This window comes from Gossypium hirsutum, chromosome D09 (genome assembly GCF_007990345.1).
Source record: "Gossypium hirsutum isolate 1008001.06 chromosome D09, Gossypium_hirsutum_v2.1, whole genome shotgun sequence".
Taxonomy (NCBI): Eukaryota; Viridiplantae; Streptophyta; class Magnoliopsida; order Malvales; family Malvaceae; genus Gossypium; species Gossypium hirsutum.
In genome coordinates, this window is record NC_053445.1 from 2,318,486 (window position 1) to 2,332,322 (window position 13,837).

Below are 13,837 nucleotides of genomic sequence, written 5' to 3' on the forward strand. Positions count from 1 at the left end.
TCTTCAAAATTATTTTAATTTTAATTAAAGGATGACCCAACCTTTAAGATTTTCTCTTGATTTACCAATAATTCGATCAAATCTTCAGTTTGATTAGCTTATAAATAATTTGACAAATCTTCAATTGATTTAATTACCCACGCATAAAAAATTAATTAATCATTAAATATAATTTATTTTTTAGAGAGAGAATATAATCACGGCTTTATCTTGATTTGCAATCCAAACCTTCAATTAATTTATTTAGCGATACATGCAAGGATCAAAAAGGAAAGAGAAAGTTATAGGGACTAAATTAAAAAAAGTGAAAACCGCTTTAATTGCAATTAACCCAGAAAAAGAAACGAACAGATATTTATCTGTTTATTTGCTTTATCTAAAGACACGTGTCAGTCAATGCGAAAGCCCCCACAATTAAGACTACGACACGTGTAATAAGCCAAAACACAACACAGTCTCATGTTTAAAAGCAAAAACCAACGACGTGGCGACAGCTCGTTTTAAGTCATCTCGGAATCTGAGGGTTTTTTTTTCCTTTTAAATTTTTGTTGGGTGTCCTTCATGTCCGCCACGTGTCTCTTTTTAATCACTCGCATTTTTTCAAGGGTACTATTGTAAATGCGCCCATTCCTTTTCTTCTCTTTTCTTTTTCTTCCATCCTTTTCCCTTCACTTTCCTCTAATATTTTTTCCTTTCCTTTTCTTTTCCCTCTGTTTGTTTGAATGAGAAAAAAAAATGGGAACTTTTAATTTGGGGTCAAGATTTTAATTTTTATTCTTTGACAATTTTGGTTTTTTTTTTTTATTTTCAATGGGAAAAGCTGAAGAAAGTGGAAGGAAAGAAACCCAACAAAGCATATCCATGCAAGTTATGAATCTACCCAGGGATTTACTTCAAAGGTTCATGTCATCAAGCAATCATTTTTCCCAAAATGGTGAAACAGAGGAAGAAGAACAAGAAGAAGAGATTGAGTTAAGTTTAGGACTTTCATTGAATGGTCGTTTTGGGGTTGACCCAAAAGCCAAAAAACTCACTAGATCATCATCAATACCTGATTTCATCAACAACACTAATGAATCATCTTCTTCTCCGTCATATTTATTCCCCATGGCTTGTGGTTCACTTGTTAGAACATGTTCTTTACCTGTTGAAACTGAAGAAGAATGGAGGAAAAGGAAGGAGATACAGAGTTTAAGGAGGTTGGCAGCTAAGAGGAAAAGGTCTGAGAAACAAAAGAATTTGAAAGCTTTAAAAGATAAGAATAGAGAAGGTTTAGGTGAAGAGAATTGTGACGAAGATAAGAAAGAAGAGGGTTGGGTTAATGGTGGTCGTGGACCTTTAATGGCTGCTTCACAAGGTTCAATTGGTTCTCAAGGAAGTGGTTCTTCAGGCATATCTGAACTTGACAGCCAACCACCTCAAGGTTGCAATTCCTTTTTTCTTTTTCTTACATATCATATTATTTGGCATTTGATCATGAAACTGTTCAGATTAGCTTTTGTTTTTGTCTTTTTATTACCTTCTAAAACACTAGTATTATGAAAAAGGAGTAGGAAACTGAGATTCTCAGTATTTCACCTTAACTTTTAGCCTTTAGGCTTGATTTAGATGACATCTTTTAATTGTATGTATGTATATATGTGTGTATGGCATACAAAAACTTGCTTTCAAAGGTGTGGGGTTGCTAGGAACTAAATTTAGGTATCATTTTTGTTTTATGTTATGAAACTATCCAAGATTTTGATTTTTTTCCAAGTGAAAATGCTATGAAAGTAATTCAGTTCATAGAGAATCTGCAAAAGGTCCTTTTAGATGCTTTCTTTACTTGAGATGAGTTATTATCTTGCCTTGGGTAAAAGTAACATGGAAACCCTCTATTAGTAAGTAGATTATATTTTGACTCTAATACCCAAAAATGGATAAATTAGTCCAAATAAAAATGGGTCCTTGTATGTAATTGTCTGGTTATTCTCTCAGTTACATCAGTTAGTTTTTAACTGTAAGAATGAATTAAATTTTCAACAGGAAAACCAGTTTGCTCTTTAATCTTATATATAGGGATTAATTTGTTATTTTTTAGTAAATGAGTAAAATGCAATCTGGCTTCTAGCACAAGGGCCTCCATGGTACTTTTACCTACAGTTACTTGGTAGTTTAACCAAGGATATCCTAGTTAATCATGTAATAAGTGACAGTGATCTATTTAGTATATCCTTTTCACTAATGCATTAGTTTTAGCAAACAAGGGTAAATAGCTTTAAGCTTGTGTCTGAAATTGTCATCGCTTCTGGCTTGCCGGCATCGATGTGCCTATCCTTTTATCCTTCTAGGTGAAAAAATGGACTTCGGGTTTGAAGTTCGTACTAAAATGAAGTTGTAGTTTCTGTTGTATGTGCAGACATTGTTGTTTTTCTTGTCAACTTAATCTTTTTGCACGCATCAAACTACAGGAACTTACAAATGCCAAGGGTCAAGAAGCCCTACGAGTGTGCAATCTACAACACAAACCGAGCAAAAACCAAACATCATCAACCCCGGAAAGATATCAACTCAGAAATCCGAAAAGTTAGCCGGAATCACAGCAAAGAATCAACATAATCAACCAGGAGTAGATGAAAAAAGACTTCGGGCAAGTTTGAAGAACATAATGGAAGACATGCCATGTGTGTCAACAACAGGAGATGGTCCTAATGGGAAAAGAATAGAAGGATTTCTTTACAGATATAGAAAAGGTGAAGAAGTGAGAATAGTATGTGTTTGTCATGGCAGTTTCCTTTCTCCGGCCGAGTTCGTCAAACATGCTGGCGGTGGCGACGTAGAACATCCGTTAAAGCATATAGTTGTTAGCCCTTCTTTCATTTTCTAGAATACTAATGAATGCCATGAAAATGGCTCTCAATGAATGAATTTGGACTTGGGGTTTATTGACGATCTTATTGAATCAAGTTTCTTTTTTGAGGAATTACATGTTGGATGATGTTAGCATTTTCATTTTAGCAATTCAATTATCAATGGGAATTGAAGAACTAAAAGAAAAAGAAATGCAGGCCTTGAATGTAAACCAGGAGTGACCATGTTCTAAGTGTCTTAAAGGAACAATTATAGTTATTACAAACAATCACTGAAAATGGCAGTGGTGGGAGCTGAGTTTGATTGGTCCATTTCATGCACTATGATATGAGGCCGTATATGCATGATACTTACAACATCAATCCTCAACCTCATATTCTCAAAATATCCCGACTGTATTAAATGATTATTGGACCTTCTTTAAAATTGTTATTAGCAATTTTAACCATCAATAGGTCACGAGAAAAATATCAGTATATCAGTATTGTGTGAAATACGCAGATTGTGCTTGTGAGGGTTTCAGCTTGAAGATCTTACTATTGTATTAATGGTACTACTTAGCTATTGTGCTTAAGAGGATTCAAACCATCATCTAAGGTTTAATTGTCTTACCTTTTCATTCAGGGTATCACTTGACTAGCTTTTACCGAGATCCCTTAAGAGTATGGATTCGAACCCCACCAAGGTCAAATAATTAAGCATTTCCTTGGTGGATTTAGTCTCTTCCGTCGAAACTCAATGAACCCTTTTGATTTCCCCTCAGAGTAGGGAAACAAAATTTCAGAGCTAAAATTGAGCGTAAACACCTCGGAAACAATACCACTATTGAGGAAATCTAATTATTGGGTGGCCAAAGAAGAAATCTACTAATAGTTGTATAACGGCTGGTGTAATTTATTTTGTTATCTTAACAATCAGATCATTTATTATATTTTATGCTCCTTCATGTATATATATTATATATGTCAAGTTTTGAAGAAATTAAACATAGACTATTTGTTTTACTTGAAGATATATATTTTAGGTTGATACGAGTATAGATCAAACCAATTTGAGAATGTACTTGCATGATAAGTAAATCTATATTAATAAATTTAATGTTTGGATTGTTAAAATATTAATTGTATAAAAAATTATATAAATATGTAAAATTATTTAGTTAAAATATATTATAAGTCTGTATTTTTCAAAAATTTTGAATTTAGCCCCGGTACGCACTATGCTACAAATTAATCTCACATATCAGAGATGAGGTGAGCACCGTAACCAATGGGTCCAAATTGGAGTTCAAACTATTTTAGTTTGAAATAGTATACATGTGTATATATATGTACGAATCCAACCGTTATATTTAATACTCCATTCACATAGATAATGTAAAACGGGTTTTATACTGGTGTAAATAGATCCTCGCCATATATATATATACATATATCAAAATAGGATATTAGGATCTTTTAAGTGTAGGAGTGACTGCTTTAGTATTATGGAAAAATATAATCCACCATAATCAGTCTTTTAGAACTCTACCATGTCAGACAACAGCTAATGGAATGTGTTGCTGAACTAATTAAACCAAGTTGTGAGTTCAACTATCATAGTATTTATTTCATAATCTTGTCCCAAACAGGCAAGTTGAAGATTGTCCTATAAACAAGGCAAGTTGAAGTACAGAACACTACTTTATTGTCACTTTGGGAACAGAATCATACCACTAGACAATGATACAAAACAAGAAAATCTAGTGGTAGCATTTGCAGAATCCTTTTGATGAATGGAACAAATCAAAGCCATTGTTAATCATTGTACTTTATAGAGTGAAAAAACTATTCTATTCTTTTATTTAGACATCAAATGGAACTTACAACTCTAGAACTTGGATTAAAAAAAAAAATTATCTGTATTCATCTGCAGTCATCAGTGAACCCCTTATATCCGAGAAATAGCATCGAAAAATGGGGGCAAAACTGTAATTACAATTTACAAGTGGCAATAACTACAGTTCAGAACTCTACCTAAAGGCAGCCAGCGACAACGATCATACAGTGAGTGGGGGCTTACCTCCTATGACCACTATGTTAATCAACAGAAGCTTTATCAGGTCCTAAAAAGACGGTGGCTCAAGTTGCTTTAGCCGTCGCACTACTTGTTTCATTGTAGGTCTAGTCGAGAGTGAATCGACGGTACACACAACTGCCAAGTGTAGAACTTCGACCAAGTCGTTTTGGGGACCTGCATCCCATAAACCTGCAGTGAAGAACTCTTTGGCTTGGCCTTGTCGTAAGAGCATGCAAGACCATTGAACGATGTTGAAACCATTTCCGTAAGGAGAAAATGAAGGATCTAAAGCTTTCTTATCAGAGAGCAGCTCGAGGAGTACCACCCCGTAACTGTAAACATCAGCTTTATCAGAAACACGGCAAGTCATTGCATATTCTGGAGCAACATACCCGAAAGTTCCAGCAACACCTGTGGTAGCGTGAGTTTCTGAAGTTCCCAAAAGTCTGGCCAAACCAAAATCCGATAAATAAGCATTGTGATCATCGTCTAACAAGATATTGCTTGGTTTGACATCACGATGGAGAATACGTGGTACACATTGATCATGTAGGTAGGCGAGAGCTCGGGCTATGTCTAAAGCAATCTTGTGAAGTACCCTCCATTCCACAGCTCTCGTCGACCTCTCTTGAATAAACTTTTCCAAGTTACCACCCGGCAAATAATTGTATATAAGGAATGTCTCAGTTTCACTGGCATGGTACCCGATTAAAGTGACAAGATTCGGGTGGCGTAACCTCCCGAGAATTTTAATTTCAGCATCAAACTGTTGAAAGCCTTGTAACCGTCCAATAGCAAGCCGCTTTATTGCAACTAAAACTCCAGGAGAGATCTCGGCTTTATAAGTTGACCCGAAACCTCCATTCCCAATACAGTTGCTGGCATTGAAATTCCCTGTGGCTTGCACAACAATGTCAAATGTCAACGGCACCGGGATTTCTGTGAAAATAGTCACTTCTTTTTTGGTGGTGCTGATTTTGGATCTTGAATTCCACTTCCTCGTAAATAGGAATAAAATAACAAGAGCCAGAAGAACAGAAACAATGGCTGAAGCGGATGTTATCGATGCTATCTCAATTGAACGGAAACCACTATTTCTATTCTTTTGAGTTGCAGGTCCCGGTGGTGATGCAGCATAATTTTGTGAATCACCTGCTCTAGCTTGATCTGAAGATGGCATTAAGGTGTATGAACGGCACGGTTGTAGAAGAGGGTTTCCGAGAAGGCTGCTGCATTTCATCAAATTATTACTCGACGGCAGTGGCCCTGACAAATTATTGAAGGACACGTTGAAAGAAGAGAGCATAGTCACATTCGCCAAACCAGACGGAATTTGGCCGGACAATTTGTTATTATTGAGCAGAAGAACAGTCAGATTTTTCAAGTTAACCAGGCTTTCAGGAATTTCACCAGAAAGTGCATTTGACAACAGCTCCAACTTTTCTAAAGATCGCAACAGCCCGAACGTGGAAGGAATAGAACCAGTCAGATTGTTACCAGCCAAAGAAAGAAACCGGAGATCCTTCATCTGCCCAAAACTGCTCGGAATCTGACCTTGTAACAGGTTCCAACTCAAATTAAGAGAAACAAGTGAATCTAAGTCTGCCATGCTCGGGGGAATCAGCCCAGTTATTTGATTCATAGAGACATCCAGAAATTTGAGAGATTTGCAAACTTTACTGATGTCCTCCGGAATCGGACCAGACATTCTGTTGTAGCTGACATTAACAAACAGTGCATCCAATCCGTTGCAGTTCTCGAACAAATTCCCAGGAAATGGTCCACTGAGAAAGTTCTCTCCGGCATAAAATGCATAAGAAATATGTTTCTCCAATCTTTGTGGTGAGACCGGCATTGATAAGACACTGCCACTGAAGTTGTTACCAGCAAATTTGTGAAACACAGCAGGACCCCCATCTCTGTCCAAAAAATTGATAGATGTTCCAACCTGAACTTTACTTGCCAAAAATGATAAATATGCAGATGTTGGGTTGAAGGGTTCAAAAGAATAGGAATCCGATGTAAGAACATCGGGACATCCACTGTTGTCGAATCTCGGGATATTACCTGACAAGGAATTTTCACTGACATCGAAGACACTCATACAAGGAACTGCAAGTTCCTTTTTAAGCTCTCCAGTAAGGCGCTTATTCGAACTCAAGTCAAGATACCGCAGCTTCTTGCAGAGCGTAAGACCGACCGGAATTTCACCGGCAAAGAAATTCTGCGCCAAATTCACCATCTCCAAGTTATCACAAGAACCCCAATCTTTCGGCAAGTTGCCTTCTAACATTGCTCTTGGAGCCCATAATACCCTCAGCTTTGAAAGCTTTGTAATTTCACTCGGGATCGCACCTTGATAAAAATTAAAATCATCACCTACATAGTTTGCATCCCCTTTAACCATAGCAAGGTTATCATATGGATTAAACATACTTGAAAGAACAAGCACTGTCAAAGCAGAACAGTTCCCGAGCTCAACAGGTACCGGACCACTCAAACTATTCCTTGAAACATCCAACACTTCAAGATTCTGAAGCTGACCGAGTTCACGTGGAATGCCTTCTTCAAACATATTTGTATATAACAACAACGACCTCAAATGACTACACTTCCCCAAACTAGCAGGAATCTCCCCAACAAAGTAGTTCCCCGATAAATCCAAATGCTCAAGCCTACAATCTTCACCAATATCAGCCGGTAATGACCCCCCTAACCACGTAAACGACAAATAAACATCTCTAAACCTTCCGACAAATGCTGGAACGGTTCCATTCACAAGATTACCAGCCAAGTTTAACATCTCCATTCGTTCCAAACTCGAAAGCCAACTTGGTATCTCTCCTCTGATATTATTAAACCCCAAATTAAGAACTCTCAAATTCTTTAACCCGGAAACTGTAACAGGCAATTTCCCAGACAACAAACAGTTCTCTAAATCAAGTACTTCCAACTTTTCCAACCCCCAAATTTCAGAAGGGATTTCACCATGAAATCTATGAAAAGGAAGTGATAAAATCTTAAGTTCACTCAATTTCCCAATGGAAGGCAACAATTTACCAGACAAACTCCCATTACTTACCCCACAATTCCTTCTAATACCAAATCCATAAAATGGGTATAAACTGTAGTTAGAACAAGAAAACGAAGCAGAAACAGCTGTTTTGTTGAGACTATTATTACCTTTTGGACCTTTCCCAAAACCAGTTATGTTAAGAGACAGAACCTTGAAGCCTTTGTCACATGTAACACCAGACCATGAACAGTGATGGGAATTCTCGGACCAAGTGGATAAAAGCCCCGAAAGATCTGAGACAGACTCCTTAAATTCAAGAAGAACAGCTTTGTCTGAAGAATCATCACTCCAAACGACACAGTTCAACGCACAGAAGAGTAAGAAAAATGTCTGCCACTTGATAACTGGAGCTGAAAACGAAGCCATCTTTCAAGTTGAACTTTTTTTTTTCTAAATGAAAAACTTAAAAAAAGGCTCCCTTTTTACAAGAATTTGAAGAGGTGAATCTGGGTTTTCTTCTTCGTCTTCTGGTTTGGGTTTTTTTTAAAACCCTAACCCTAATTTTTCGGGCTATTTGGGGAGAGAGAAAATTTCAACAATGAATGGACTCGTTTACTTTCCTTTTCTTCCTTCTTTCGTCTTTCAAAGTTTCTTTAGAACTTTCTTTTTTATTTTTCAGTTAATGGGGAAATTATTAAAAGGTATGGAAAACTTTTGTTATTTATGTAAACATCCGAAACTTATTTTACGTTTTTAATTGAGTCCTCCTAACTTATTGGAATTTTAAAGAAAATTTTCGGTGCACTTTTAGTGGAAACTGTCAAATCATTTTTATTTATTTTTAACACAAAGAATACAGGATTTTATTTTTATTAATTTAATATATATAAATATAAAAATGTTTTATTTTTAACTAATTAATTGAATCCTGTACTAAAACATAAACATATATTTTTTAGAGTATTTTTTAGAAAATATAATTTTATTTTTCTCAAATTTCATAATATTATCTATTTTTGCTTAGATGAAAGTACTAATAATCTTTTGTGAGGATCATGCAATTAGTTGTTAACATAATTTAAAAGAATAGTTAGAAATATAACTAAGATAAAAAGAAAGTTTAATATTGAATAAAAATTTAAATTTAATGAATTAAAATTTTCATTTTAAATAAAAAAAGGTAATTTTTAATGGAATTTAAATTCATGTTTAATGAGAATAATAATATATTATAATTTAAATAACAATTTAAAATATAATTATAAACATATAAAACTTTAAATGCAAAAGAGAAATGACCATTTTAACCCTATTTATTTCAAAAAAAAATTCTTAAGAATTCATCCTTGTAGGATTGATATTAAAATATTTAAAATAGATAATATATATAATTATGGTGCACCATTTAAAATATAAAATTTAACTTAATCACGATGAGTCTCAATTTTAAAAGAATTAAAGTACACGCGCGCAAGTGACGCGCACACACATATAAATATGAGTTACAATTATATATTAGCTTAAATGTTACATCAACACAAAAGAAATGCTAACCTATCAGAATTGCCTCGAAGCTTGACCTTTAAGTCTAGATATTCAAGTGGTTGACTTTGCCGGAAGTGGGGTTTGCACCAATAGCATACAATGTCTTCGAAGATAATAACCCTTCATCATAACTTAAGCGGAAGTATTGCGATGGATCACATTACCTAATCCGAGTTGACCATACTTGTTTTGTCTCCCGTAAAATAATTTCTCATCTTCTCTTGAATTACGATGAAGGAAAAAATAATATTAAATTAACAAAATCTTTAAAAAATGTAAATGGATCTCACATTTCTAAAATAATTATAGAATAATATAATAATTACTACTATAAAAATTTAAAAATATATATATAACTTCATCTAATATATTAAAAAAAGTGTAATACCTAAAAATTTAAATATTCAGAACATGAGAAGGTTGGAATTTTTAAAGTTTGAAGGTCTTATTATATACAAAAGTAACTAGGTAAGTATGAAATAAAGAAAAAGAATTTATATAAATTAAATAAAAATTAAAAAGTAATTGGTTATTAGAAACTTTAAAAACATATTGTAACCTTTAAAATAAATTAAAATATAACTCTTAAAATTAAAAAAAAGTTTGGTATAAATACTGATTAACAATAAAAGTAATATTTAAAATAATATTAATTAAAAAACCACATTTTTTTATTAAGAATTGAGTATTAATTTGATAGTATGGACATTGTTCCTACTGTAAAAGGATATGAGTTCGAGTGCGGACATTGTTCCTAATGTAAGAGGACATGGATTTGAGTGCGTTAAAGCACATTAACTTCTAAATTATGAGTTGGGAGAGGGGCTAGACATTATATCAAAGAGAGTATCACGCATCAATTCAATTGAGTAAATAATGAAAAATATTTTTTCAAGTAAAATTGTATTATTTTGAGGGTATTTTATTATTTTAAGAATATTTTTATCATTTTTTTTATGATTTTATATATATAAAGTATTCCCACGTAACATAGTAGGATTTAAATTCAAGCCTTAATAATTTCCAACATTTATATTTTATCATTCAACTTAAATGTTATTTATTAAGGTAAACTACACAAATGATCACCCAACTATGCTCGTATTCCTGTTTCGGTCATTTAACTTTAAAAATTTTCAGTTTAGGCACTAACGTTTGAATTTATTCCTATTTTGGTCACTGGCTAATAAATTGATAACAAAAAAATATTTTTCTAATAGTAGGATAACGCATTTAGTCTCCAATACTTACATATTCTATCATTTTGATCCTAATTCTAAACAATTCAATAAATTTAACCCTTCATATTTACAAACTCTATTAATTTAATCCTCAAACTTCCTAACTAAAACTTTCAATTTTAAAACAGAGTCATTCCGTTGTATTTTTTATTTCCGTATAAAGATTTGAGTAAATGCACCTAAAATTCATGCAAGTTTTTGTTCAATTAGTTCAAATTTTGTTTTTTCTTTTTGTTGTTGCATTTGATTTGATTTTGTATTAATTATTTGTTGATGATAAAGTGGAATGGTTAAGTTTGGGGAAAAATTAGCAATGATTTGCTAGGTTGAGTGGAAATTGAGTTGGAAGTGATATCTTACTTCTTTGTATCCATGCATGATGTAAATTGGGGACATTCTATGTGGTTAGAGCATGAATTAATTAGGGGGTTGGGGTGTTAATCTTTGAACACAATTATGTTGTCTTTCTTTCTTTCATGGGTATGAACTTGAAAGGTTGGGAGAATAGTTTAATCAAAATTAATATCTTATTGGATAAGCTTTTCTTAGGAGGGTTGCAAATTTATAGATGTGGAACGATTTTGTTTTAAAAGTTGAAAGTTTTGGTTAGGAAGTTTGAGGATCAAATTGATAGAATTTGTAAATGTGAAGGGTTAAATTGATTGAATTATTTAAAATTAAGATCAAATTGATAGAATATGTGTGTTATTATACCAGTTAGAAAAAGGCTTTCCGTTATCAATTTAACGGCAGGTGACCAAAATAGGAACAAATTCAAACATTAGTGCCTAAATTGAAAAATTTTAAAGTTGGGTGACCAAAACAAGAACACAAGTATAATTGGATGACCATTTGTATAATTTACCCATAAATATAGAGAACTTTGTATTTTTAAATCTTCATAGGTGAAATAGAAAAAAAAAAACGAAAAAGTTAAAGAGAGAGTCTATGATCCATGTTTGCTTTATAGGTGATTCTTGTCTTCTTGGCTTGCTAGTGTCACTATCAGTGGATTGAAAAAGTTTAAACTTTTTCTTTTTCATATTTCCTTTAATGAGTTCTTCAAAAATTTTCATAGAAAACGAGTATCGTTGATGGGTTAGGCGACACCAACAGATATTGTAACAGACGTGTCATTTTTGTATATAATTTTTCTTCCAGCCTAGGTTCATAATTAATTAATTTTTTAAAATTATTTAAAAAAACCTTCTAAATATAAATATTTCAAGATTTATATAATATAAATTGTAATGTAAATGAAATTATTAATTTATTAAATTTATAGGGCTTTTCAAAATTATACTAAAATATTTTAATTTACATGCTATTATGATAATCGAATTTCCTTAAAATAACTGCAAAATATATTCTCTAATCATTTGCATATTATCAAAAGTTAAATATTTATTCATCATTCCATTAAAAAATGGTATATTCAATGAAAATGTTAAATATAGCAAAAAAAAATATTTATTTAATTTTTAAAAGATTAATATATACGAAAGTATCTAAATTTGATTACTTATATTTAGTATCTCGAATTATTTTTAAACTTAAATGATACCTAATTTAAAAAATCGAAAATTAACTTAATATTTTTTCTTTAAGATATCTAATTAACCTAGTTAAAATTTATTGACGTGACATTAATAACACATTTTAACCTCGTATTTTGACAAGTAGTAAAAAAAAAAAAAAGCCTGAATTCGTTTCCTATGTTTATAAATATTTTTTAATTTTAAGAAGAAAAAATTCAAGTGGGTCCTACAAGTGGTCAATTAAGGGTTTAATGGTTTTTATTCCTTTGATTTGATAGGTTTAAAAGACAAATTAATTTCAAGTTTAAGTTCCCACGTGGCACGCTTAGCTGATCCCACGTGCATCAGCCTTCCAGAAGGTAAAAGTGCGGCCCTATGTTTTTTTTAAAAGTGGGCCCATTGTTCTTTTTAGGGATTACCTTAATTCAGGGTTGATGAGGTCCACGTTAGATGAAAAGATTAAAAAATTTGTTTAAAGTTTTATTAAATTAATAGGCAAAACATGTATTGCGTGTATGAATGGAATAAATCTATTTGTAAAGTATTCTATAATTTTTTTTTAAAATTAAGTAGGTAAAATAACTAATAAAATTATAAATATTGATACACTAAATTATATATAAAAATAAAGTTTGAAGATTAAATTTTAAATTCGAACGTATTATAAGGATCAAAATTGAAATTTAATAATTTATGTTTATAATGAAAAAAGAAACTTTAGACAGGTGTCAAAAAAGAAGACGTTAAGGCCTCCCTTTTATATATAGTAGTATAGATATTATTATTTTCCATAACATATGATGTTTCAAGATTATCTATTCGCCTTTTTTTTAATACTAATCAAGTTCACCACTTATAAGTATCGAAATCTACATGGATATGTTTTGGTTGAACATCTACTTGTATATGTGTCGAGTTTAAAACTTTTTTTTAAAGATTATTAAAAAAATTTAATTGTCATAATTGGTCACGATAATATGACATTATATTGACCTTGACATCTATGAGTGTTGAGATTAAACATTTTCTACAGAGGTTCTTAACGGAATCTCTTATAAATTAACCAGCACCTCACCACCTATAAATGCACCCAACTCCTCCTCCATTTCTAAACTCCACTAACCTTAAAAGCCTTTCAATTAATACATTTAATAAACGTTCATCAAATTATTTTTCTCCAACCTATTCAAGCTTCAATCCCTTGTCAGATGAAAGATTTTGACTTAATTTCAACGAAGCTATACATGATTTTCCTATTCTAAATGTTTCTTTTTTTTTAACATAGTCTCTAACAAATGTTTAAGAATTTTGTTCGATAAAGAAAATCTTCTAATTTAAATTCTTTTAATGTTTTTATATCGGTACAATTTTTAAACACATGCAAAAGGTCTTGCTTAAAAAGGAATTTAACTATCTATGGTACTAGCAAAAAAAGCATCTAAATCAAGAGATATAGTTGAATTGAAATCCTCAACCTTACAAGGGACTAAAGTTTGACGATTGACCACGACATGACATACGAACGCCGAGTAGAGAATCGACATAAAATATCAAGAATAAAGGCAGCTTAACTGCAAGTGTGACAAGTC

The 13,837-nt window shown here is 32.4% G+C and overlaps 2 protein-coding genes across 2 annotated transcripts; one reads left to right on the forward strand and one right to left on the reverse strand.

Annotated features, from left to right (window-relative positions):
- Positions 1–575: 575 nt before the first annotated feature.
- On the forward strand, positions 576–2,962 carry LOC107941343 (ninja-family protein AFP3). Its single transcript, XM_016874898.2, has 2 exons — positions 576–1,423; positions 2,451–2,962. The coding sequence occupies exons 1-2, from the start codon at positions 811–813 to the stop codon at positions 2,864–2,866; spliced, it is 1,029 nt and encodes a 342-aa protein (XP_016730387.1). The 5' UTR covers positions 576–810; the 3' UTR covers positions 2,867–2,962.
- Positions 2,963–4,668: 1,706 nt separating this feature from the next.
- LOC107941342 (LRR receptor-like serine/threonine-protein kinase RPK2) lies at positions 4,669–8,564 on the reverse strand. Its single transcript, XM_016874897.2, has one exon. It carries the CDS (start codon positions 8,348–8,350, stop codon positions 4,955–4,957), a length of 3,396 nt encoding a protein of 1,131 aa, XP_016730386.2. The 5' UTR covers positions 8,351–8,564; the 3' UTR covers positions 4,669–4,954.
- Positions 8,565–13,837: the final 5,273 nt, after the last annotated feature.